Source organism: Sminthopsis crassicaudata, chromosome 4 (genome assembly GCF_048593235.1).
Source record: "Sminthopsis crassicaudata isolate SCR6 chromosome 4, ASM4859323v1, whole genome shotgun sequence".
NCBI classification, from domain to species: Eukaryota; Metazoa; Chordata; class Mammalia; order Dasyuromorphia; family Dasyuridae; genus Sminthopsis; species Sminthopsis crassicaudata.
Window position 1 is genome coordinate 259,434,983 of NC_133620.1, and position 25,501 is coordinate 259,460,483.

General features: G+C 33.0%; 1 protein-coding gene across 2 annotated transcripts in view; it reads left to right on the forward strand.

Annotated features, from left to right (window-relative positions):
- The window catches only part of BMP5 (bone morphogenetic protein 5), a 164,331-nt gene that overhangs the window by 63,103 nt on the left and 75,727 nt on the right, over window positions 1-25,501 (forward strand). For both annotated transcript variants that reach the window (XM_074310627.1, XM_074310628.1), the window contains one exon: window positions 7,168-7,360. In XM_074310627.1, coding sequence (XP_074166728.1) covers window positions 7,168-7,360 — 193 coding nt within the window. The remainder of the gene's footprint in view (window positions 1-7,167; window positions 7,361-25,501) is intronic.

Genomic DNA, 25,501 nt, shown 5'->3' on the forward strand with positions numbered 1-25,501 from the left:
GTTCCATGAACTGCTGAGAAGAACATATACTCCTTTCTGTCTCCATTTAGCTTTCACCAAAGATCTATCATATCAAACTTTTCTAGTATTTTATTTATCTCTTTGACTTCTTTCTTATTTATTTTGTGGTTTGATTTATCTAATTCTGAGAGTGCAAGGTTGAGATCTCCCACTATTATAGTTTTGCTGTCTATTTCTTTTTGCAGCTCTCTTAATTTCACTTTTAAGAATTTAGATGCTGCACCACTTGGTGCATATATGTTTAATATTGACACTACTTCATTATCTATGCTACCCTTTAGCAGGATTCCTTATCTCTTTTAATTAGAACAATTTTTGTTTTTGCTTGATCTGAGATGAGGATGGCTACCCCTGCTTTTTTTGGCTTCACCTGAAGCATAGTAGATTCTGCTCCACCCTTTTACTTTTAGTTTGAATGTATCACCCTGTATCAGGTGTGTTTCCTGTAAACAACATATAGTAGGATTCTGACTTTTAATCCAGTCTGCTAACTGCTTCCTCTTTATGAGGGAGTTTACCCCATTCACATTTATAGTTAGAATGACTAATTCTATATTGCTTGCCATCCTGTTAACCCCTGCTTATGCTTTTCTCCTTTCTTTCCCTCTTAACCCCCTACCCAGTATTAAACTTGTGAAAACCACTTGCTTTTCATAGCCCTCCATTTTTAGTATCCCTCCCCCACCTTAAAGTTCCTTTTCCTATTTTACCCCGTTTTTCTCACAATTTCTGTATTGCCTTCCCCTTAGCTTACTCCTTCCCTCTCCCTTTTCAATGAAGTGGAAGAAGTTTCACCATAAATCGAATATGTCTATTGATACACACTATGTTCATCTCCCTCCTTTCTTTTTCTCAGATATAATAGGTTACCTTTGCCTCTTCATGAGATGTAGCACCACCACTTTACCCTTTTATATGATATAATTTCCTTTCCACCTCTAGTTTCTAAGACAAATTGTACATATGTTCTTTACATATTTTGTTGACAGAAGTATAGTTCTCAAGATTTCTTTTTACCTTTTTAGAAACCTCTTGAGTTCTATATTTGAAGATCAAACATTTTATGTAGGTCTGGTTTTTTCATCAAGAATAGGTGGAATTCATTTGTTTCGTTAAACGTCCATCTTTTTCCCTGGAAAACAATGTTCATTTTTGCTGGGTAAGTTATTCTTGGCTGCATACCAAGTTCCTTAGCCTTTCAGAATATCATGTTCAAGGCCCTTTGTTCTTTTAATGTGGATGCTGCTAGATCCTGGCTTATCCTTATTGTGGCTCCTCCATATCTGAATTGCTTTTTTCTAGCAGCTTCCCATATTTTTTCCTTTGTCTGATGGTTCTTGAACTTGGCCAATATATTTCTTGGAGTTTTGATTTTAGGGTCCCTTTCAGTAGGTGATTGATGAATTTTTTTCAATGTCTATTTTACCCTCTGTTTCCAAAACATCTGGGCAGTTCTCTTTGATAATTTCCTGGAAAATAGTGTCCAGGTTCTTTTTTTCCTCACATTTTTCAGGAAGTCCAATTATTCTTAAATTGTCTTTCCTGGATCTGTTTTCTAGGTCTGTTGTCTTTCCAATAAGGTACTTGACATTCTTTTCAATTGTTTCATTTTTCTGGTTTTGCTTGACTACTTCTTGATTTCTCCTTGAGTCATTCATTTCTACTTGTTCAAGTCCAATTTTCAATAATGTATTTTCTTCACTCACTTTTTAAATATCTTTTTGTAAGCGTCCAATTGAGTTTTTAAGTGAGTTTTTTTCTTCTATGGAATTTTTTTTCTATTTCATCCATTTTATTTTTTAGAGAGCTGTTTTCTTTTTCCAGCTCACTTATTTTATTTCTCAATGATTTGATCTCTTTATCCACTCTGGATGACTTCTCCAGGCTCTCTTGCCAGACTTCCCTTTCCTTTGCCCATTTTTCTTTTAGCTCTCTTATGACAGCCTTTTTTTTCATTTCCTCTATGAGATTCTTTTGTATTGAGGAACAGATCATATCCCCCTTAGGGGATTCTTCTGGAGACAATCTGCTTTTAGTGTCCTCAGTATTTGAAGGCTGCTCTCTATATATACAGAAGCTTTCAATAGTTAGAGCCCTTTTGAATTTTTTTGTTCATTTTGTCAGAGCAGGACTCAAAGAAAACTAATTGACAAGAGAAACAATTGGTCTGTTTATGGGGGAGATGGGGCCGGTTGGTGTTACCGAGATTTCTCTACAGACTGAGGGAGACAGCAGCGAGGCACTAACAGTACAGAGATGGCTGTGCTGCATCTGCTCTCTGAGGCTTTGAGAACGAGCTGAGTCACTCTGGGTGGGGGTGGCCGGGTCCAAGAGATGCTAGTTTTCAGGGTTTTTATTCTTCACCTCTGGTAATTACACCTTCTCTGCTGCTCCTGGCTTGCTGCCAAGACAGAACATCCACACTGGGGTAAAAATCTTTTTGCAGAAACAGAAGAGATCGTACCCCTCCCCCCTCTGGTCTGAGCTGTGTGAGCTGCCTGTCTTGCTCTGGCTGCCTGCCCTCAGTCTGTGCCTAGTCTGTTCTACTCTCTCCTGAGCAAACACAGACCTTCTCTGGCGAATTTCAAGGATGTCTTCTGTTGGTGATTATTTATGGGTTTCTTTTCCAGTCAAGCATTAACTCTGAGGCTTGTCATGAAGTAATTCCTGAGAGAAAATGCGGAGCTCAAGCAGCTGTCTGCCTCCACACCACCATCTTGTCCAGAAGTCCCTATTTTTTTTTTTTTATTAATTTTATAAGTATAAAATTTTTTTGACAGTACATATGCATAAATAATTTTAACATTATCCCTTGTATTCATTTTTCCAAATTTTCCCCTCCTTCCCTCTACTCCCTCCCCTAGATAACAGGCAATCCCATACATATTAAATGTATTACAGTATAACCTAGTTGCAATATATGTGTATAAATCCAATTTTCTTGTTGCTTGTTAAGAATTGGATTCCAAAGGTATAATTAACTTGGGTAGAAAGACAGTAGTGCTAATAGTTTACATTCAATTCCCAGTGTTCCTTCTCTGGGTGTAGCTTTTTTTGTCCATCATTGATCATTTGGAAGTGAGTTGGATCTTTATGTTGAAGATATCCACTTCCATTAGAATATATCTTCATACAGTATTGTTGTTGAAGTGTATAGTGATTTTCTGGTTCTGCTCATTTCACTCAGCATCAGTTCATGTAAGTCTCTCCAAACCTCTCTGTATTCATCCTGCTGGTCATTTCTTACAGAACAATAATATTCCATAACATTCATATACTATAATTTACCCAACCATTCTCCATTTGATGGACATCCATTCATTTTCTAGTTTCTAGCCACTACAAAAAGAGCTGCCACAAACATTTTTGGTGCCTTCATTTTAGAAATGAATCTCACAATATTTCCCTTTATTTACACTAAAATAATATTTATTTTTAAATTTTAAATGTTAGCTGATGACTTGATTTTATACAGCAGTGATTTCCCCACAAAGCATCCTTTCCACCTTAATTCTCATTACAAAGAACAAAATTAAGCAAAACTTGTCTAAATGAGTATATCTGACAATATATTATACATCTGTAGTCCCTGGCCTCCCTACCAAGAGTGAAAATAAATATTTGTTCATCTATTTTCCTGTTTCAAAATTAGTCAAAATAGTTAATCAGAGTTAAATTAACTTTTTGAAGTTTGCATTATTACAGTTTTTGTTCATATTGTTTTCTCAATACTACTTACTTCACTCTGCATCAATTCATAGATGCTTCTCATGCTTCTCTGAATCCCTTACATCCATAATTTCTTATAGTGCAGCAAGAATTCATATATTCATATTTCACAATTCAGTCATTTTCCAATCAGTAGTCATCCACTTTATAGCTTTCCTTTTCATAGTTCTACAACAAAATTCTAAAAGGGTAATGGAAAAATGTATGATGGCAGCTATAAATGGGTGATAGTATACTCTTGTCAAAGTTTTATATTTCATACATATGTCTTTGGAAAGACAGAAGAGTTAGTAGTGACAGAGTTAAATGATTTGGCTGGGATCATGCAGCTAGCTAGTAAATATCTGATGCCAGATTGGAATTCATGAAGATGAGTCTTCTTGATTCCAAACCCAGTGCTCAATCCACTCTACCATCTACATGTAATATATAATATTCTATACATAATTATCTTATTAATGCTTTTTCACATTCTGTAATTTTTATTCTGTAATTTTTATCGGTGACAAAGAACTTTCCTCAGAAGAACTTTGCAAATAAGGGCATATATTATTATGAATAGTCCCTTGTAAGCAATATCCCAAACTTTCATCTTCCAGCTCTTAGAACTACTTTTTAGGCTGCTTTTCAGAATTAGTAAAAGTTACACTTGTTTCTGGATTTTCTGTGCTGTCATATTCTTTTAATTTTTTGTGTCTTTTGGGGAGCAAAAGGAAAAACAAGAAAAAATGTCAATGATAGCAGCCATTTAAACAATTCAACAATCATCTATTAAGTATCTCTTAGGTACAAAGTACCATATGAAGTCCTGTATATATTAAGAAGGGAAAAAAGGCAGGAGAATTGTCCCATCCCTTTCCTTGATGAGTTTTTATTCTACTAGTTAGCTTATATTCTACCTAAGGGTCATATATGTTCCTGGATACAGCTACTGTTTGTCCATTAACAGACTTTCTTTAATTCTTTTGGGGTGACCAAGACAAATCAAGATACAGAAGAGATAGTTCTTTGTCTTTTCCCTTAGAAATTGACCTTTTTGCAGACAATGAACCCCTGAATCACTGAACCTGAGTTGGAAAGGATTTTAGAGGTCATTTGCCCAACTGTTAATTGTCTCTATAACTATCCTGAAAGGTTTATATGCACCCAAGACCTAGACTGGAGTCAGAAAAATGTATATTCTATCATTATCTGCTCTTTAGACATGTAGGGAACTCTATTCTGCCTAGCACTAACACACACACACACACACACACACACACACACGACAATGTATATAGAAATTTAAGGATTACAAAGAACTGATTCCCATAGTAAGTCTGTAATGTATGTATGTATGTAGTACATTCTCCTTACTTTTCAGAGAAGGAAGATTATTTTTATGTAATTTATCCATGGTCATGTGACAACTAAATGTCAAATTCAGACAGTGTTTAGATAAAAGGTCTAATGTTCTTTCCCCAAAACTATATCTTTGTATAAAATGTATTCCTAAGATATATAGTTTATGATTTCCTTCAGGTCAGTCTAGTTAACAGCCATTTATTAAGCACCAACTATGTGCCAAGTGCCAGGGATTAAAAAAATACAAAAAGATAGTGCATGACCTCATGAAACTTAGAGAATAATGGCAAACATTCTGGTCATTAAGTCTATTAGTGGGAAGCATTTTTTTTTTTAAATAATTGAGATATTCTACTAGTTTGTCTTTCCCTGTGTGATGGTGGTACATTATACACTGTATATACTCAAAAATTTATTAATTTATTAGTGTATTTTATTTCTGAAGGTTTTTTTCAAAAAACAATACTATTTTATAATGAATATACCATTATCTCCATTATAACAAAAGTTAGGGTTAGAAGGATTATAGAAGATTAAAGAAATATTGCAATCTTTATAAATAGAGAAAGCACCAAAAGTAAAGAGGAGAGGAATCACAGATGCATGAAATATCTAAATATGTGAGTTATACTTGACATTGAAACTTATTACCATGGCTAATTGATATTTATGAATCCAACAGTTCTGTGAATACAGAGAGGACTAGCAAAGACATCACATCATTTTAAATGAACCCAGGGTCAGGTAGCCTGTTTAGTTTTTATCTGATACCTATCAGATTCTGTAGCCTGTAGAGTGCCTGCCACGTTGTCTGAACCTAACCCAAATCAATTTAAGTGTATCTGAAGCCAATCCACTGTTGCACAATAACCTCTATGTAACAATCTGCCCAACATGTAGCATTCTAATTTCTTCAACATTTTAAAATTCCCTTAGGAGGAAATGTTCCCTGACTTCCACTGGTAGTTACTGGTAAAGTTGTTTTCTTTTAGTTAAAGAGCAAACAAACATTTTTTTCCACCTAAGAAGGCAGCATGATGTCATAGAAAGAATATTGATTTGGTAGCTGGATATCCTGGGTTCACTTTACCTCAGGCAAGTCATTTAGTTTGTCTGTAACTCAGTTTCTTCATATGTGAAATGAAGGGATTGGGGATTGCAGGCAAACCTTCTCAATGTCCAGTCCTAAAATCTTGGTCATGTGCATAAATAAAAATATATCTTGAGCAAATTTGCAGATTTGCAGAGCAAAGGTAGAAACTGGTCTTCTGCTAGAAGAGGTAGGAAGACTATAAGGCACAATTCTGACTATAGAAAAGAAGCTTTGGGACTTTTGTTTGTTTATTTGGGGGATTGTTTTTGTGTTATAGATCTCTTTTGCCGTCTGGTAAGAATCTATGCATCCCTTCTCAGAACAAAGATTTAAAATAATTGAAGGACATATTAAAATTCAGATATTGGTTACTGAAAATGAAGGTATAATATTTTACAATGAATGTCCATGAATCTTGAAATTTAAATGAACTGGGGGTAGGGGCTAAGAACTTCCAATATAATGAATATATTTTCATTACTTAGCCTCTTAAAAAAAAAAAAAAAGCTTATATCAAAGTATTTGTGTACATATGGTAACTCAGGTAGAAGCTTTATGTTCCTTTTTCATTCCCTACATGGTATTACTGAATTCTAACTTCACTTGTAATTACAATTGCTTCCTTCATATCTGTTTAATTCAAATAAAGTTTGAGATTGTCCCATGCACTTTCATTTGGTCCATATTTCTAATTACTTTACAACATTCAATTTTAAAACATTTTTGGATATTCTTTCCATTCAGGTTCCTGGAATTTGTATGAAACCACAGAGGGTTTTTTTTCCCTTTTGAACTGAAGACTTTTGGCTTGTGGAATTTCCTTTAACTGGAAGCATGTCTGGCTTTGTGGTTTTAGTAGTTGCCCAGTTTTTATATCATCCTGCTTGTTTGTTTTTATATTTAAAGCTGTAGAATTTACCATTAATTGCCATATTTTTAAAGGGCTCATTTTTTCCCCTTTCTTTCTTCTTTTTAAACAGTCGAAAGAGACAAGGATTTTTCTCATCAGCGAAGGCACTATAAAGAGTTTCGATTTGATCTTACACAAATTCCTCATGGAGAAGCAGTGACAGCTGCTGAATTCCGGATATATAAAGACCGCAGCAACAATCGATTTGAAAATGAAACTATTAAGATTAGCATATATCAAATCATCAAGGAATACCCAAATAGGTATATTTATTTATTTATTTATTCATTTATTTTTTATTGGTACCTTCCTATTTTTAAAAACTAATTTGACATTATACCTAAACATAATTTCAAAACATCTCATCATGCCATAAATTTGTTCATACTGAGAGGTCAAATCATGTTCCCACCTCCTAACTGATGTGCAGATTCAAACAAAATTATAAAGGGGTTCAAGTTTATAATTGATGTCCTCCAGTCCTTCCTTTCTTAGCCATTTTCTTTATTCTTTCTTTCATACTACTTATCCATGCTGTCCATGGCTAGGGTCCCAGGATGTGAAATTATCCCTATATCCTTCTTCCCCCAGTAAAATTCACATTTCTTCAATGCCATATTTCATGAGGACATATGTTAAGCTTATTTATGCTAATTATTAGTAATAATTCCAAGTGTTGTCCTTTCCAAGAGAATTGATGTGAGAACATTTATAGTACCATAGGATCATAAATCATAGGACAGTCATATTATTGGTCATTCAGTTCAACCTTCTCATTGAATAGAAGAGGAACCTGACACACAGATTAAGTTACTTACCTAAAGCCCCCCCAAGTAGCAATAGAAATAGGATTTAAATTTAGTTCCTCTAACCTCAGACCCAGGGTTCATAGAGGACTTTTCCAAAGGACTCCCTGTGATTAGGGCCTCTAGGCCCAGTCTAGAGCTAAACTTCAGCAGTGGAAGATGGCTGTCAGAATCTGATTGGATCAAACAAGCCTTTATGATCTTTCCTAATATGCAGAGACACCAATTAACTGGTTTGTTGTTATTGTTGTTATTTATATGGACAGACAAAAAATGTCTCTTTATGTCCCTAATCCAAATAGGTAGGTTCCAAGGGAATGATATCAACTTAAACATCCCAGTAATAGCAGGGTACTATCACAGCAATGTGAATGAGAAGCTGCTTAGGTCACATGGTATTATGAGCATTGCAAATTATGAGGCACCAAAAGTTATTCAGTAATGATGTATTTCACCGAAACAGAATCAAGTTGCCAAACCAAGATCAGGAGGGCTAATAATAATAATAAACATTAATATAGTATTATGTGCCTGGTATTATGCTAAACACTGCATAAATATTATGTCATTCAATCCTCATAACCACTCTGTGAGTTAAGTGCTGTTGTTATTCCCATTTTACAGATGACGGAACAGGCAAACTGAAGTGGTTTGGCTAGGTTCATACATTGTCTGAGACTGAATCTGAACTTAAGTCTTCCTGCATCAAAGGCCGGTGCTCTATTCACTGAACCTTCATAGATTATCAATTTCACAGGAAGAGAACATGCTAGTTAATAGAACTTAACCTTACAATATGAGTTAAGAACCCCAATATAAATGAATTTTATAGCTTTTTCTTTTTCCTTGTTCCTAGCCTATTTGATGTTTTCTGATACTCTATTCATCCACATCTCATGTGGAGGGAGAAGCATGATTTCCCTTAGGGGCATAAGACTGCTTTTAGTCTAAATCCCTTAACATCTGCATTGTGGAGGTGGAGGTGTTTAAGGATCAGTGAGTGGTGGTGGTGGTGGTGATGGTGGGTCTAGAGCTATCACCTAACTTATTGTTTAATCATATCTAATCTTCATGACCCCATTTGGAGTTTTCTTGGCAAAGACCCTGGAGTAGTTTGCTATTTCCTTCTCTAACTAATTTTATAGATGAGGAAAACTGAGGCAAACAAGATTATGTGACATGCCCAATGTCACACAACTATTCTGTCTGAGGCCAAATTTGCAGGTAAATCTTTCTAACTCTAGATCTGGTACACTGTGTAGGCACAATCTCATTACCCAAATCACCCTAGTTAATATTTTAATTATTAAAGATTACAGAAAAGATAAACCTTAACACAAAGTAAAACTTATCTAATGCTTACATTCAATTTGGCAAATAGGTGTTGGAAGTGTTTTTGGTCTTTGGACCCTTCAAATGCCCTTAAAATCATAGAGCTCATTCTGCTTACATGCAAGTCCTGGTATGAATATTGTATTTTATTCTAGTATAGAAAGCTTATTACAAGGCAAAGACCTCACTTTGTGATAAAAGCATAATATAATTGTTACTATGGGATGGTAAAGAGAGTCTTCCCTAGAGCCACAAAAATCCAGGTTAAAATCTCTTCTCTGATACGTTGGACAAGTCACTAAATTTGCCCTTTCTGGCAACTCTTTTTGATTTTAAAGTACTGATCTGCAAAGCTATAAGATGCTTCTTATCCCTATAACAGGTCTGGTTAAAAAAATGTATGCATGTATGTATATATATATATATATATATATATGTATATATATATATATATATTCATGATTTTAAAAATTTCATTCCAACATCATTAGTATTTGGTTCCTAGGAAGTGGTAGATTAAAACACCATTTTGTTTGTAATGGGGGAAAAAACTATATGTTATCACTGCTTATAAATTGTATAACTACATACCCACAGAATTTATATTTAGTTGCACATAATATAAACTACCACAAACCACTATTATAACAGTTGCTACTATATCTTGCCTCTGGAGCAGTTTTTTGATTTGCTATTATAAAAAAGATTTTCTGTGTCCTCTGAGTGACTACCCAGTTTATAGGAAATTGTCATTATCAGTGTTCTTTCTTTGTTTCTCTTCCCTTTCTTTTTATCCTCTTTCAAATATCTGAATCCCACAATTACATTTCTAAATTGATATTTAGTTGTCTACCTTCTTTTGATACAGAATGTCCCCAAATTATCCAGGTTGAAACCACAATAGTCCAATCACAATACCAATCCCACTGCCAATGCAGGAACTTTGACCAGCTCCATTTTTTAAACTTGGTTTATTACCCTTCCTTAGAGAGGCACTTGGACCCCCCACTTCTGGGAGCTTCCAATCTTGGTGCTGGATTTAGCTTAGACACCTGATAAATACTTTTGGAAACCAAGGCAAATAGGGTTAGTGACTTTCCCCAGGGTTTCATATATGCTCCTAAATTTCTGAGGCTCGATTTGTTCAGATCTTCCTGATTCAAGGTCCAGCACTCCATTCACTGTGTCACCTTTGTTGTCTAGTCATTTCTACCATGCCTGACTCTTTTTGACCAAACTGAAGTAAACAGAGTTAATGACTTGTCCAGGGTCACATAATTAATATGTCTAACTGTAAGAGTTAAAATCAGGAAGATGAGATTTCCTGACTCTAGACCTTGTGCTCTATCCACTATGCAACATAGCTGTCCTACTTCAGCTTAAAGTTCCTGAGTTCAATAAACTCACGAACTTCAGCCTTCCAAGTAGCAGGAATTATAGACCTTCAGTATCAAACTCCATAAGTCCATAAAACCTGATCCCCTTTTACCTTTCCTATCTTGCTACACCTTATTCACATTCCTGTGTTATTCCATTCAGGGACTGTGACTTCTTTGCTATTTTTCAAATAAGACATTCCATCTTTCATGTCTAGACATTTCCACTGAGTGTTCCTCATTGTCAAGAATGCTCTTTTTCTTTATCAGCTTCCCTGCCTTTCTTCCCTGCTAAAATCCCATCTTATGGAACTTACTTTTCCTAATTGTGACTAATGCTAGTATTTTCATTATCTCCAATTTATCCTGCATATATCTTGTTTGTACATAGCTATTTTCAATCTCTCTTCCCCATTTGACTGTGAGCTCCTTGAGAGCTTTATTTACCACCCTCACCTCTACTTTTTCTTTGTATGTACCATGTTTGGTACATAGTAGATATTTAGTAAATGTTGAAATTCTGACTGAATATACATTACAGAGGATGTATGAGGATTTTTTGACCTGATAGGTGATCTTAAATATAGAAAGCCTCTCTGCAATGCATCTGGTAACTTTTAAGAAGTTATAATGTATAGATTTCCTGGAGGTAGGAAGAAGTTAAGTGTCTAACTCATGGTTATACAGTATTACTGTTTGTTAAGTGTCTGAGACCAGATTTGAACTCGAGTCCTCCTGAATTCAGGTCTGGTGCTCTATCCACTGCGCCACCTAGCTGCCCCCATATTATTCTTCTTGAAGTTGGTAATAGAATTCCTCACACTCAGATCTTCTTGAATTTAGGAACCAATTCTGTTTCATATTTTTGTATGTGTATCAGCAATACCTGGCACATAGTAAAAGCTCAATAATTTTTCCCCTTTCCTTACCTTACATTCCCTTCTCTTCTCTTCTCCTTCCTTCCTTCCTTCCTTCCTTCCTTCCTTCCTTCCTTCCTTCCTTCCTTCCTTCCTTCCTTCCTTCCTTCCTTCCTTCCTTCCTTCCTTCCTTCCTTCCTTCCTTCCTTCCTTCCTTCCTTCCTTCCTTCCTTCTTTTTTTCCTCTTCCCTCTATTCCTCCCCCCTTTCCTTCCCTCTTCTTTTCCTTCCTTTCTTTTTTTTCCTTTTATGAAAACTAACTAGAAGGAATCTCTCATTCTTTTGAATTTGTATAGCCCTTACTCCTTATCATCAATTTGTAGTCATCATGAATTACCTTTTCATGCTATATTTATAATCATTATCTTGAGGAAAGTGATGTTTCCTGTCTCTGTAATTTCTGCATGAGTCTTCTAAATAAAAAGTGCTAAAGTAGAGTTATAGGACATAGACCTGAACAATAATCTTAAATGTTAAGTAGTACAAACCTGCCTCATTTTATAGATGAAAATTTACAAAGTAAAGTGCCTTACACATTGTTACACAAATAGTACATGTAAGAACTATAATTAGAAGTCACATCGTTTGTCCCAAATCCAATGCACATTCCTCTCCCTCCTTATTTTCCATTTGAAAGTTTGTCTGGACTGCATCTCCTTTTTTTCTTTCTTTCTCTTTTATATAAGAACTCTTTATTTTCACATATCTTTGATTTACTTTTTTCTAAATGTGTTTTTTTTTTTAATATTCTTTAAAAAAATTTTTCCAAATTCTCTCCCTTCCAAACCACACTCCCCATCCACTGAGAAGGCAAGAATTATAACATTAATTATACATGTGAAATAATATAAAACACATTTCCATATCAGTGATATTTTTAAAAGCAAAAAAAAAATGAAAAAAATTCCTTCAGTTTGCACTCAGAATTCATCAGTTCTCTCTGTAGAAGTAGATAGCATTTTTCATCATGAGTCCTAGAAATGTCTTGGATCTTGTGTTCAGAGCTTCAGGCTTTATCTCTATTATTAGGATAAAGCATTAAGTGAATCCCCAGTTTTACTTATTTTTTTTGGGGGGAAGAGACTTTTTTATTCTTTGTAACAGGGAATGGCTTCATGAGTAGGAAAGATGAGGCATATATATTTTGGGAGGAAAGGATGATATAAAACAATGAAAAAATTAATAAAAATATTTAAAGAAAAAACAGAGAATAAGTTCTATAGTCTTCTTCACTTTAAAATAAATGTGAACATTTTCATTTAAAATAGAATTAGATTAAGTTGATATGTGTGTGCATGTGTATATATGTGTATATAATATATATATAGTATGTGTGTGAATATGTGTGTTTATATTATTATCTATCTTGTTACCTATATATCATCTATCTACCTTTATTCTCATTGAGTCTACCACCATATCTTGATAAGGCATGTTTTACCTACTATCTCTTAAATTTTTAACCAGAAAAATATCAACTGATTCCACTTAATTATGTTAATAATAATCAATTAAACAATATTGGAGCAATATCAACTTAATAAATAATGAATTAGAATTCAGCAGAACTATTATTCCATTCAAAATATATCTAGTGATTAAAATATTTTATGATGAATTTAATTTGAAAAGAAAAAGAAAAACAAATGAATAAGACACAATATTAGTAAACTTTAGAATATTTATTGCAGTGAAATGACTTGTCCCCTCCACCAAAATTGTTTAAGTCTTTGTGGGCTACCAATCTCCTTATAGATTATCACAGTAGCATTTCAAAGTAATTTTGGTATACTGACATTTTGAAACTCTATCTCTCATGTGAATTAATATAGCTAAGGAAATTGAAGCAAGCCTGTGTATGATATTGATACTTTCTGTCCATTCTTTACCAGCTGCTGTAATTTTCTTCCCTACATAGTATTTATTTCTTGAAAAGAGTTAATATGGTCAATAGCATTTCCAAAGAAATTAACAAAATGTTATTTTCTATTTTACCTTCTCTCTACATTTTCCTTTCTCTTCATTTACTTCTTTTACTGTAGTTATTGTCTCCTTTTTCTTCTTCTGATTACTATCCTCATTCCAGTGCTCTTCTCTTTTCTTTTCTATTATTCCCCAAATACAAGGTTAGAGAATCATGGAATTATATCTGGAAGGGCTATCCCATACAACCTTCTCATTTTATACTAAAGCCCCAAAAGATAAATGGTTTCATAAGATCACACAAGTAGGAAGTTACCTAGCTAGGACTTGGGGGGAAAAGCACTGGACTTGGAGTCAGGGGATAATAATTCTCCCACTACCTAGGTAACCTTAGGACTCAGTTTCTTTCATTTGTAAAATGAGAGTATTAGATCAGGTGGCCTCTGAGGGGTCTTTAAATTCAGAACTATGACCTTAGGAAAAGTGTTCTTTTGTCCTTTAATTACACTTTTTTAAAAACCTATGCCCTACAGAACATAGAAGAGCTTTTGAAAATCTTAGTTTAATTTATTATACTAGGAATAATTGAAATTCCCTATCAATAATTAAATATTTTAAAATTAAGTATTCATAACAATTTTATATTACATTTTAGATTTTACAGAGTAACCCACACAATAATTCTATGACATCAGTCATTAAAGTAATTTTATTCTCATTTTACAAATGAAAAACTAATTGGTAATCAGCTAATAAGGTGTCTTATTATAGATCTTCTGATTCTTGGTTCCAATTTCTTGCTACAACATCATATTTTCCTTTAAATTCTGAGCTTAAATTAGGGAAATGTTATTTATTTTTGCTTCATTTTCCACATCAGATGAAATTGGTAAATGAAAATTTGGTGGATTTTCATTTAATAATCACTACAAGTATTCCATGCTGATCTTTGTTTTTAATTTTTAAACAGGTGTGTGTGTGTGTGTGTGTGTGTGTGTGTGTGTGTGTGTGTGTGTGTGTATGTATAGATCCCCTCATTTGCTTTAGCTTTGATTGTTACCCGAAGAATTTAGAATAATGGTCTATTCTGACTTTAAAAAGCATGATCCTGGGGAAGAAGAGATAAGATGAGAAAAATATGACATCCTAGCCACCACAAAGTAAATTATCATGGAACAATTTTCACTATAATTTTAATTCAAATGTTGTTACAAAGTGAATTATTTATAAGAAAAACAGCACAGCTTTTGAATGAAATCTTATTGTTCCCTTTTGTTTTTATTTTTCAATGAACCTTTTTCTCTCCACATTGATGCTTTTAATACAAACCAGGAAAAAAATAGGGGAAAAGCAAGCTTCTTAACTAAAACCAACCAAGACAGGAAAAGAATCTGATAGCAGATTCAGTATTCCACATCTTTTTTTTTTTTTTTGAGAAGAGAGAAATGGTGATAACCTGTTCTCTGAATCTAAAATTGGTCATTGCAATTAATCAAAGTTTGAATACATTTTAGTGTTACTTTTGTTTACTTTAAGAGTACTCATTATGCTAATATAAAATAATACTTATATTAGGTTCTGCTTACTTAACTCTGAATCATAAGGTCAACAGATTTTCTCATACTTTTCTGACTTCCTCATATTCATCATTTTTTCATAAATATATAATTTTCCATTACATTCATATACCACAATTTGTTTATCTATTGCCCAATCCATGGTCATTTGCTTTGTTTCCAGTTCTTGGTATGACACCACACATACCTTCCTCACACACACAGACACAGAGATATTGCTATGTATATTCTAAAAAAGTTGGGACTTTTTATTATGTCTTTGATTTCCATGACCAATAATGGATCGCTAAATCAAAAGGTATTAATGGCTATTTTTCATACATAATATCAAAATGTTTAACAAAGTTGCACCCTATCACAAATCAACCAGCAGTGCATTATTTTTCCTATCTTTCAAAAGAATATTTAACACCTACTCTTTCCAGCTTTTATCTTTTTTGCCTATCTCATAGATGTGAGGAGAAACTTTGGTATTGTTTTAATTTATATTTCCATTATTATTAACTTAATTAATTTTTTTAAAAAATAGAGTAATTAGTGTTGAGTGACTTACTTAGGATCATACACCTAATGAAAAATACAAAGCTGGAGTCAAATGACTCCAGTTTCTCCAGACTCCAGGGCCATTGTACTATCCACTGCACCAGCTAGCTGCCCCGACTTGACTGAATATTAATTTGATTGTTGATAATTGTTTTTTTTTTAAATCTGTTCATTCTTTTAGCTTCTGATCTATTAAGGAATAGTACTTGATCCTCCTCCATATTTGTATGAGTTCTTTATCTCTAGTACATATCTGGAGCTATTCCTTCTTTCCACATTCTTTCACTTGCTTCCTGAGTCCTAAGAAAGTATCTGCAGTATTTTTTCTCTTTAGGGATTCAGATTTAGTTCTGAAAAGTTGGATCAAGGAAGAGAAGATACTTTTACTAATGGGCTCCCCTCAATATGCTCCATTCCATGATTACTTGTTGCTATAATTTAGTCAAATTTTTTGAAAATAGACATTTACTATGGTAGCTTAAGAATAAAAAATAGAACAAAATAGCATCCCCATTTCCAAAAAATCTTTGATATATTCCTCTTCCACTGATATATTCAGAAGCTATATGAATGTAGGTTCAAATGAAGAGATATATGTGGCAAGAAGATACCATAAAACTCTTAGCTTCTAGAAGTCCTTTTCTTTTCTGGTTAATTAGAATGCATTCTGTAGGCATGGTGTATTTTTTGCTGAACTTCTTTTATATATCTCTTCATAATATCCAGTCCATTCTTGGATCCCAATTCAAATATTCTGCTGACAACAAGAATGCTTCTAATCCTCCAAAGTTTGTGAGATCATCATTTAGTCAAAGGGGACAGTAAAGTAAACTGAGACTATGGTCAAGTCAATGCTTTTCCTGCTGCACCAAGTAATTCCTTCTCAACAGTTTTGCTAGAACTATTTTCTCTTTGCTTATCATAAGCTTGATTCCGTAATTTTAAACTAACATTTTTTTACAAAACTAGAAAGGCAGCAAAGGTCAAACTATTCTAACAACTTCCTACTGCACATAGCTCATACCTCTAATGTTTTGTTATCTGATAAATGTATCAAGTGAGGAAGAGTAATTGAATGAATTACTTTCTCAACACATATATGTATATATTACATATACTTATACTAGATATAATTTTATCAAAAACTACTTTATGCAAACATTTTTTAACTGAACAGATTTTCTCTCTTTTTTAACCAAAATAATTTTGTTCTAGCAAAAGCTTTTAAATTTTTTGTGGTCTGAATTATCCATTGTTTTCTTTTATGGTCAATTTTTTTTGGGGTGAGGTATATAAAATATACCTAATTAATTAAATCTAATTAATTATTAAACCTAATTTGATAAACATTAAATTAAATAAACACAATTAAACATTATTAAACATAATCTCTATAAAGTTTTTTTTTTTAATTTTTAGGTCACATACAGTTAAATCTTATTTTAGTTTAAAATTTGGAGCTAAATTTAATTTCTCTCAAATGGCTTTATAATTATTCAATTTCTGCCTAAAGTTATGTGTATTTATGTTCTTTTATTTATTGAACATGGAACTTTGTTCAGTTGCTTTGAGGTCTTGATTATCTAAATTGTATCATTGATCTACCTTTCTATATATTAGCCAGTCTCAAAGTGTTTCAATAATCTAGTGTATCTATGGGCCCTTTATTCTTATTTCTTTTAAAAAGTTCTCTGGAAATTGTATACCTTTTGTTCCCCCAAATGAATTTTATTTTAATTTAAATAAATCTTTGACCATATGATTATTATAATTATGAATCTGTAAAATACTTTAGATGGCATTGCCACCTATAGTGATATTATTATTATGGTGACAGAGCACAAAAACGAATAATAACTTTCTCTCAAATTATTTAACCTTTATTTTTGAAAATAATATTTCATGGTTGTATTTGTTTAAATTCTGACTGTGTCTTCAGGAGTTGACATTCAAATATTTTATGAATTTTGTCATTAATTTAAATTGAATTTTGATTTTTAAAACCTCTGCTTTTTTGTTATTTCCTGTACAAATAATGTTATATATATTTATTTTGAATTCTGCTACTTTACTGAACTTAATTTTATTGATAAATTTTCATTTCATTTCTTAAGAAGGTATAAAACCCTTTGCAAACAGAGACAATTTCTCTTCCTTTTGCTCACATTTATACCTTTTATATATATATATATATATATATATATCTACATACACACACACACACACACATATATGTATTTGTTTCTTGCTATAGCTTGCATTTTAATCATATATATCAAATATCATATATATATAAAATATAAATCAAATAATAAAGAGAAAAGGGTCCATGTTTGCTTAAGCACAATAGTGTTTACTATTAATGCTTAAGTAATTCTTCATTGAGAATTTAACATTTTCACATACATACACATCATACACATATACATATATATCTTTCTATGTGATATGTGTATAGACATATATTACAAATATTACATATATTATAAATAGTCTACAAGGACATATATATGTACATAGGATATATACATAGGCTCACAGGATTTTCTTATTAAAATATATAATCATGCTAATTATTTTCTTAATGTTGACACATCTTGGAATCTCTACTAAAAATAATTTGATTTGCTTCAGCTTGCAAAATTAACCCAGTTTTTCAAAATAGGAAAATCAGATAATATTTTGATTATGATTACAGTGACATAAGTTGGAGAAAATAAACATTTTTAAAATAATTTCAAAAATCTAAGCTTTTCAGTTTTAATTAAGTATACAAACAAATAAATTTCCTATAAAACAATAGGAAAAACATTTGTGGACTTTTTACTTACCTTTGGAAAGTATATTTTGTCACTAAACTTATTGACTTGATCATTTCTATAGCTCAAACTGGATTCATATATAAATCATAATTCAGCACTGCCTGGACTCATATGTTCCCTGGAATTCCTGCCTTGTAGACTACATGGTTTTGAAGTACCAAGATTCTTTTCTGAAAAGTAGCTCCAAAGTAGGAGAAAAGTGGTCTGTAATAACCTACAATGATGGGCTATAACATATTTTGAACTCAAGGTTTTAACCTAAGAGAAATAGTTGTAAATGACAAGCAAAGTAACAAAAAATATAGATACTCAAAGTAACAGAACTGTCTATGAAATTTTTTAATTAATTAATTAATTTTTACAAAAAATTTATGCATAGGTAATTTTCCAATATTGACAATTGCAAAACTTTTTGTATAAACTTTTCCCCTCCTTCCCCCCACCTCTTCCCCCATGTGGCAGGTTGACCAATACATGTTAAATATGTTAACGTATAAATTAAATACAATATGTGTATACATGTCCAAACAGCTACTTTGTTGTACAAAAAGAGTTGGACTTTGAAATAGTGTACAATTAGGTTGTGAAGGAAATAAAAAATGTAGGCAGACAAAAATATAGGGATTGTGAATTCTATGTAGTGGTTCATAATCAACTCCCAGAGTTCTTTCCCTGGGTGTAGCTGGTTCAGTTCATTATTGCCCTGTTGGAACTGATTTGGTTCATCTCATTGTTGGAGAGGGCCTCATCCATCAGAATTGATCATCATATAGTATTGTTGTTGAAGTATATAATGATCTCTTGGTCCTGCCCATTTCACTCAGCATCAGTTCATGTAAGTCTCTCCAGGCATTTCTGAAATCATCCTGTTGGTCATTTCTTACAGAACAATAATATTCCATAATATTCATATACCACAATTTATTCAGCCATTCTCCATTTGATGGGCATCCACTCAGTTTCCAGTTTCTGGCCACTACAAAGAGGGCTGCCACAAACATTCTTGCACATACAGGTCTCTTTCCCTTCTTTAAAATCTCTTTGGGATATAAGCCCAGTAGTAATGCTGCTGGATCAAAGGGTATGCACAGTTCGATAACTCTTTGAGAATAGTTCCAAATTGCTCTCCAGAATGGCTGGATGTATTCACAATTCCACCAACAATGTATCAATGTCCCAATTTTCTCACATCCCCTCCAACATTCTGCAGTATCTTTCCATGTCATTCTAGCCAATTTGACAGGTGTGTAGTGGTATCTCAGAGTTGTCTCAATTTGCATTTCTCCGATTAATAATGACTTGGAGCACCTTTTCATATGGCTAGAAATAGTTTCATTTTCTTCATCTGAGAATTGTCTGTTCATATCCTTTGACAATTTATCAATTGGAGAATGGCTTGATTTCTTATAAATTAGAGTCAATTCTCTATATATTTTGGAAATGAGGCTTTTATCGGAACCTTTGACTGTAAAAATGTTTTTCCCAATTTATTACTTCCCTTCTGATATTGTCTGCATTAGTTTTGTTTGTACAAAACCTTTTTAATTTGATATAATCAATTTTTTTTCTATTTTGTGATAAATAATGACCTCTAAGAACTGTCTATGAATTTTTAAATAACCCTTTTAGTTTTCTCATATGAGGCAAATCAAAGATTAATTTATGCATTTGTATTTCTTTTTTATTTATGAGTCCAGTTTTAGAAATCTAAGAATTCCTTTTTCTATTTTGCTGCCTCATTCCCCTCTTCCTCTCTTGATTATTTAAAAAATATTTTAAAAATAGAATTCTAATTTGGAGTAATGTCTAGAGACTTATCTAAAATCCTCTTTTAAAAGTAAGCCTCCTCTTCCTTATGCCACTTATTCTAATGAATTTTACATAGTGGGCAGTTAAATAGTGGTTAAAATGAATTAAATAAAATTAAAATTTAACTCCTAAAAGAGAGGAGAAACATCATGAATGAAAAGTTACAACTATAATATAATCCCCCTTTCTCTTTCTCGTCTTATATATTAACATATCTAAGCACACATACATATATAAATATACTTGTATGTATATTTTAGTAGCAAATAAAAAAGTATCCTCTTATACTGTTAGCTGTCACTATTATAATGTATTGATTTCTAAAACTCTTTCTTCTTACCCTGTGTTCTTTTTCAACAGTATAGCCTAGGAAAAGCTGAAAGTTGTCAAAGTCAGTAAACTTCATTTTAAACACATTTCTGAGTCAACAATATATGCTCAAGTGTAAATCTATCTCTCCAGCTGCTGTTTCTCTGGAGAAAAAGAAGACTAGCAGGCTTCATAATCAATCCTATTATTAGCCAGGCAGTCAACACACCTGAGTAGGCAAGGCTGGGTATAATCCTAAAAAAGAACAGAATTCAAATAATCATCACATCAAAATAATGAACACAGTCCAAAGTTATATATGGTCAGGAATTCAAACATACTTAGATTGATCAGATTCAATCATTAAGTTAAACACATCATCTGAATATCAAAAATTTCAATGAAGATAAGGAAATAAAATGCTCAATCAAGTTAAAATAAGGAAAAGCTTAAGGTATATATCAAATCAAAAATTATAATTTGCTTTATGAATAGAATCAGTGGTGGGTGTTCTGTTACTCATGCCTTTCTTCTAATCACCCTTACTTCCACTCAACTGAAAGTAACATAGTTACAGACTCTGGAACCACCTTCCTTTATAAAATGCTTGTGCTTTTTGATGACTAATTTTTCATTGCTTAGGGATCTTTTCCCCATTTATTTAAGGGTTTAAAATTGTTTTCCATGGAGCTGAACTTGCCAGAAGTCTGACTCTCTCCATGGCTTAAATGATATTGTCAAAATTATTCAAGATATATTCTTTTTTTTTCCTGAGGCAATTAGTGTTAAGGGTTGGGTCTCCAGCAACCACTGTCAGGTGGCTCCCATGTATTTCAACAGCTCCCATGTATTCCAACATATGGCTACGCAACCTCTCTCAGTCAGAGAGGTCAGAGAACAACTGTCTCTCAGTCTCCTTGTTTCATCCTCTCACACAAGAAGATCCATTCTGCAGGTATGGGTTGGATCTCTGCAGCCACTGTCAGGTGGCTCCCTGTATGCCAACAGTTAAGTGACTTGCCTAGAGTCACACAGCTAGGAAGTGTTAAGTGTCTGAGGCCAAATTTGAACTCATGTCCTCCTGACTTCAGGGCTGGTGCTCTATCTATTACACCACCTCAAGATATACTCCTTATTAATGAGCTTCATAGCAAATAGTCAACCACTGCTTACTGCCTTTTAAGAAGCCTAAAGTGAAAACATCTTTGTTAATAAATCAAAATTCAGGCATTATAATGGATTCACACTGAAAAGGACATTCATTGAAAGGAAAAGGGTCTAAATGTTTTTCAGGCCATAAGGAGCATCTCGATGGTCCAGGAAATGAAGGGGACTTTCCTCTTGATCTGAAAATGACACTAAATCAATTCTTTCTTCTGCAAGCATAGACAAGGGTGATTTAAAGCTATCTCTTTAAGCAGGAGTTTCTCCAGATGGCTAGATGACTCCATCTATTTTACCTGCTCCCAAGAGACCACACAGGACTGTTATGCTGGATTTCTTTCAGAAATTGGAGAAAACAACAATGTAATAATATTGTTCTCAGTAAATTCCAGGATCAAGGAGGATCAACGTATAATGAATAAAGAGCAGCAGAGCATAGATTTGGGAGGAGTCTCAGTCTTCTTTTACTTTTAAAGAAACCAGAAAATGACCTTTTTCTCTATTTTTTTTTCCTATTGATGATACAGATTTATTTTTCCCTTTTAAAATTTGCTCTCTACTTTACCAATAATCTTTCCCTCTCCTAATTCAAATCATCTCGTTCTTAAATAATCATTTTGAAAATAGGAATAGAATCCCTAACTTAAAAATTTTCCCAGTTATTTTAAATTTTACACAATGATTCAGCAGTCTAATGGGTAATATAATAAGATGGCCTCATAAATGAGGATGTTCTAAAGTCTGAAAGTCCAGGTTTAAGTAAAATCATGCCAAATACAAAAGAAATAAGGATGTGGTTTTATGAGAATCTTATTTAAAAAGATGAAGTTTTATTTATACTCCAACACTAGTACTGTATGTTTTCAGGCTACTAAGTACTACTGGCAACTGCTGTGATTTCTCTGTGAAGTTTCTTGAAAATCTTTGAATGCCAGTTAAACATTTTATGGGGTGCTGGAGGTTTTTAAGTTAGTCTGCACAACTTCATTAACAACATTCACTTAGATGAATTTTGTTAAATGTTAATCTTCCTTGTTCATGTGCAGGTCTGTTGAAATCTATGATTCTTCTTTCTTCTCTTGAATATTTAGCTACTGTGGCAGGTTTATTAGACAAAGCAGTAACTGGATTTTAGCTGGTTTCTTGTGGGTTTCCCTTTCCCTGTTTATAACTTATTTGTTTAGTATATTACAAATAGACATGGGGTCTTCATAGAATGTTAAACAGCAACAATTGATCTAAATTGATATAAAATCATTATTGTCTGTGAAATAGGGGAGGAGATTGCTTTTTGTGAATCTTGAAGATGATCTGTGCATTTATTTGAGGCAAATAGAAAAATGTCTGTTTTTTTCCCTATTTTCTCATTTTCCTTTGGACTCACACAGAGAAAGTTATTTTGATATAACTAGAGTAGGACAACAGAACCTTTGTCTCAGAGCAAGAAATTTAGAGGCTATTGAAAACACTATCATCAGTTATTCTTCCTCATCCTGGGAAAAGACATCCCTGACTTTTGCCCACCTCTCTACCTTCCCAGTACTAGCCAATATTTCAATACCCATAGAAATATTCTTTTGTCCTGAGAATGCCTCACCTCATATAAGCTGAACTGCAAGTGAATATTTTTCTAAGAGAGCTTGATGCCAGCACACTCTATCCTTGTCTTAATATGAATTTTTCTCTCTACAAATTATATTTTCAGGCACAAAATTCACCTTTGGTTCCTCAACAGCATAATCCTTTGAACAGTGCAAAAATTTAAAGGCATCTTAGGCAACTTTCCTCTATTTTTTTCACTCTTTCTTGTCTTCTTCTGTTTCTATACAGTGTTTTTATATGTTGTCTCTCTCCATAAGAATATGAGGACCTTGAAAATAAACATTATTTTTGCTTTTCTTTGTATCTCCAGTAATTGGTACAGTGTAAGTGTTTAAATAGTAAGTGGTTGGTAAATAATAAGTGTTTAATAAGTGCTAATTTATTTCCATGTTTTTGTTTTTCTTTTTTGCACTACTGATCCTCTTAGATATCTCAGAATCTTTTGCTCCCAGAAACGTAATTTCTTACCTTTCAGGTGAAGGAAATTATGGGATGATGCAGCACTAGAATACTCAATATAAGCTAAAAGTGCCTTGTAACAGATTTATTATTTTTATATACCTATATTTATAGATAGCTATTATTTTTGTCTTTTCATTAAGGCCATATTTATAACTGAATGTTATATATCACTCCTATTCCACAGTTTTATATCTTTGAGTTTTTGAATGTGGTGCTCATCCTACATTGAGATTTTTGGAGCAGTTAGGTGGATCAGTAGATAGAGTGCCAGGTCTTAAATCTAAAAGGCTCATTTTTTTCAGATCAAGCTGGCCTCAGATTGATACTTACTATATCTGTGACCCTGAATAAATATCTGAGGCCAGACTGAAGTGGGTAAGTCACTTTACCCTGTTTGCCTCAGTTTCCTCAACTGTAAAATGAGCTGGAAAAGGGAAGGACAAATCAGTCCATTATCTATGCCAAAAATAAATCCCAAATAGGGTCACAAAAAGTCAGGCACAACTGAAATGACTGGACAACATTGTGATGTCATCAGTCTTAAGAGCCCTCGGTAAGGAATTTCCTCTCTTAATACTAATAAGCAATTTATAGAGAGTTGTCTGTGAGATTAAAAGATTAAATGATTTTCCCAGATTCCCACAAGCACTATTCAGACATGGGACTTGAATCCAGGTCTTATTAACTTCAAGGCCTGTATCCTCAGTGCTTGGCTACCTCTTTCATTTGGCCATTCTTGAAGAAAATCAAAAGTAAGAGTAATTTTTAAAAGCAAGAAAAAAAGAATTAGTAAAATTTTATTTCACAAAAGTCTTATAGAATATTATAATTACATGTTTTCTTTAGGATAAATATTTACCAGTATGCATTAGAAAAGATCCTTCCATTAACAACTCAATTTCTAGCACTTTCAAGTTAAAATTATTTGTGAGAGAATGTTCTGGCATTTAAGACTCCAGAGAATACCATTTATTAGCTTGTGGTACCTTGTTAATGTATTCAGTACTTGAGCAGTAGGTCAGGGGCTCTTGAATACTATGATTGTGTTTATATGCAAGATATCCAGAGGGAGTTTTACTTTTTCTTCTTGTGTGGTCATTAATATATTTCTACTGTGTGGTCATTAATATATTTCTACTGGGCTATAAAAGGCTACATGGGTTGAAGGTAAAATGTCATCACTGATATGAAAGAGATCAGAAGTAACAAATGTTAGGTGACTAGTTTTTCAAATGTATCATAATCAAGAACATTTATTTCATTGCAAAAAAAAAAGTCACTGATCCTTATATATTGTTTACTGTTACACCACAGGTCTATTTGATAATTGGTGATCTTATCTTAAGTGTGTCTTTTTCAGTTGCCAAATCCTGAGTCCCTAACACAGAAAATTCTAATTGGATTAGATAATACTTTGCCTTAACACTGTTGTATACTGTGAGCTGAAAGAGGGCTGCTATCTCAGTTACATCTTTCTGAATGCACAGAAACAATGTGCAAATGAATAATATTCCATTATTCTCAGGAGGATATATAGTATGTGTACATGTGTGCATATGTGTGTGTGTGTGTGTGTGTGCATGTCCATGGATAAACAAAAAATGTTGAGGAAAGCAAACTATACATTCTTACCTTAGTTCTATTTTTTTTTTAATTTTAGCTCAACTTTTGATACTCCAAATGTAGCACAATTCTGAAATGTTCTTATTTGTAAAAATGTGATTATTCTCCCCTTTCACAAAAGAAAATAAAAACAAATTGAT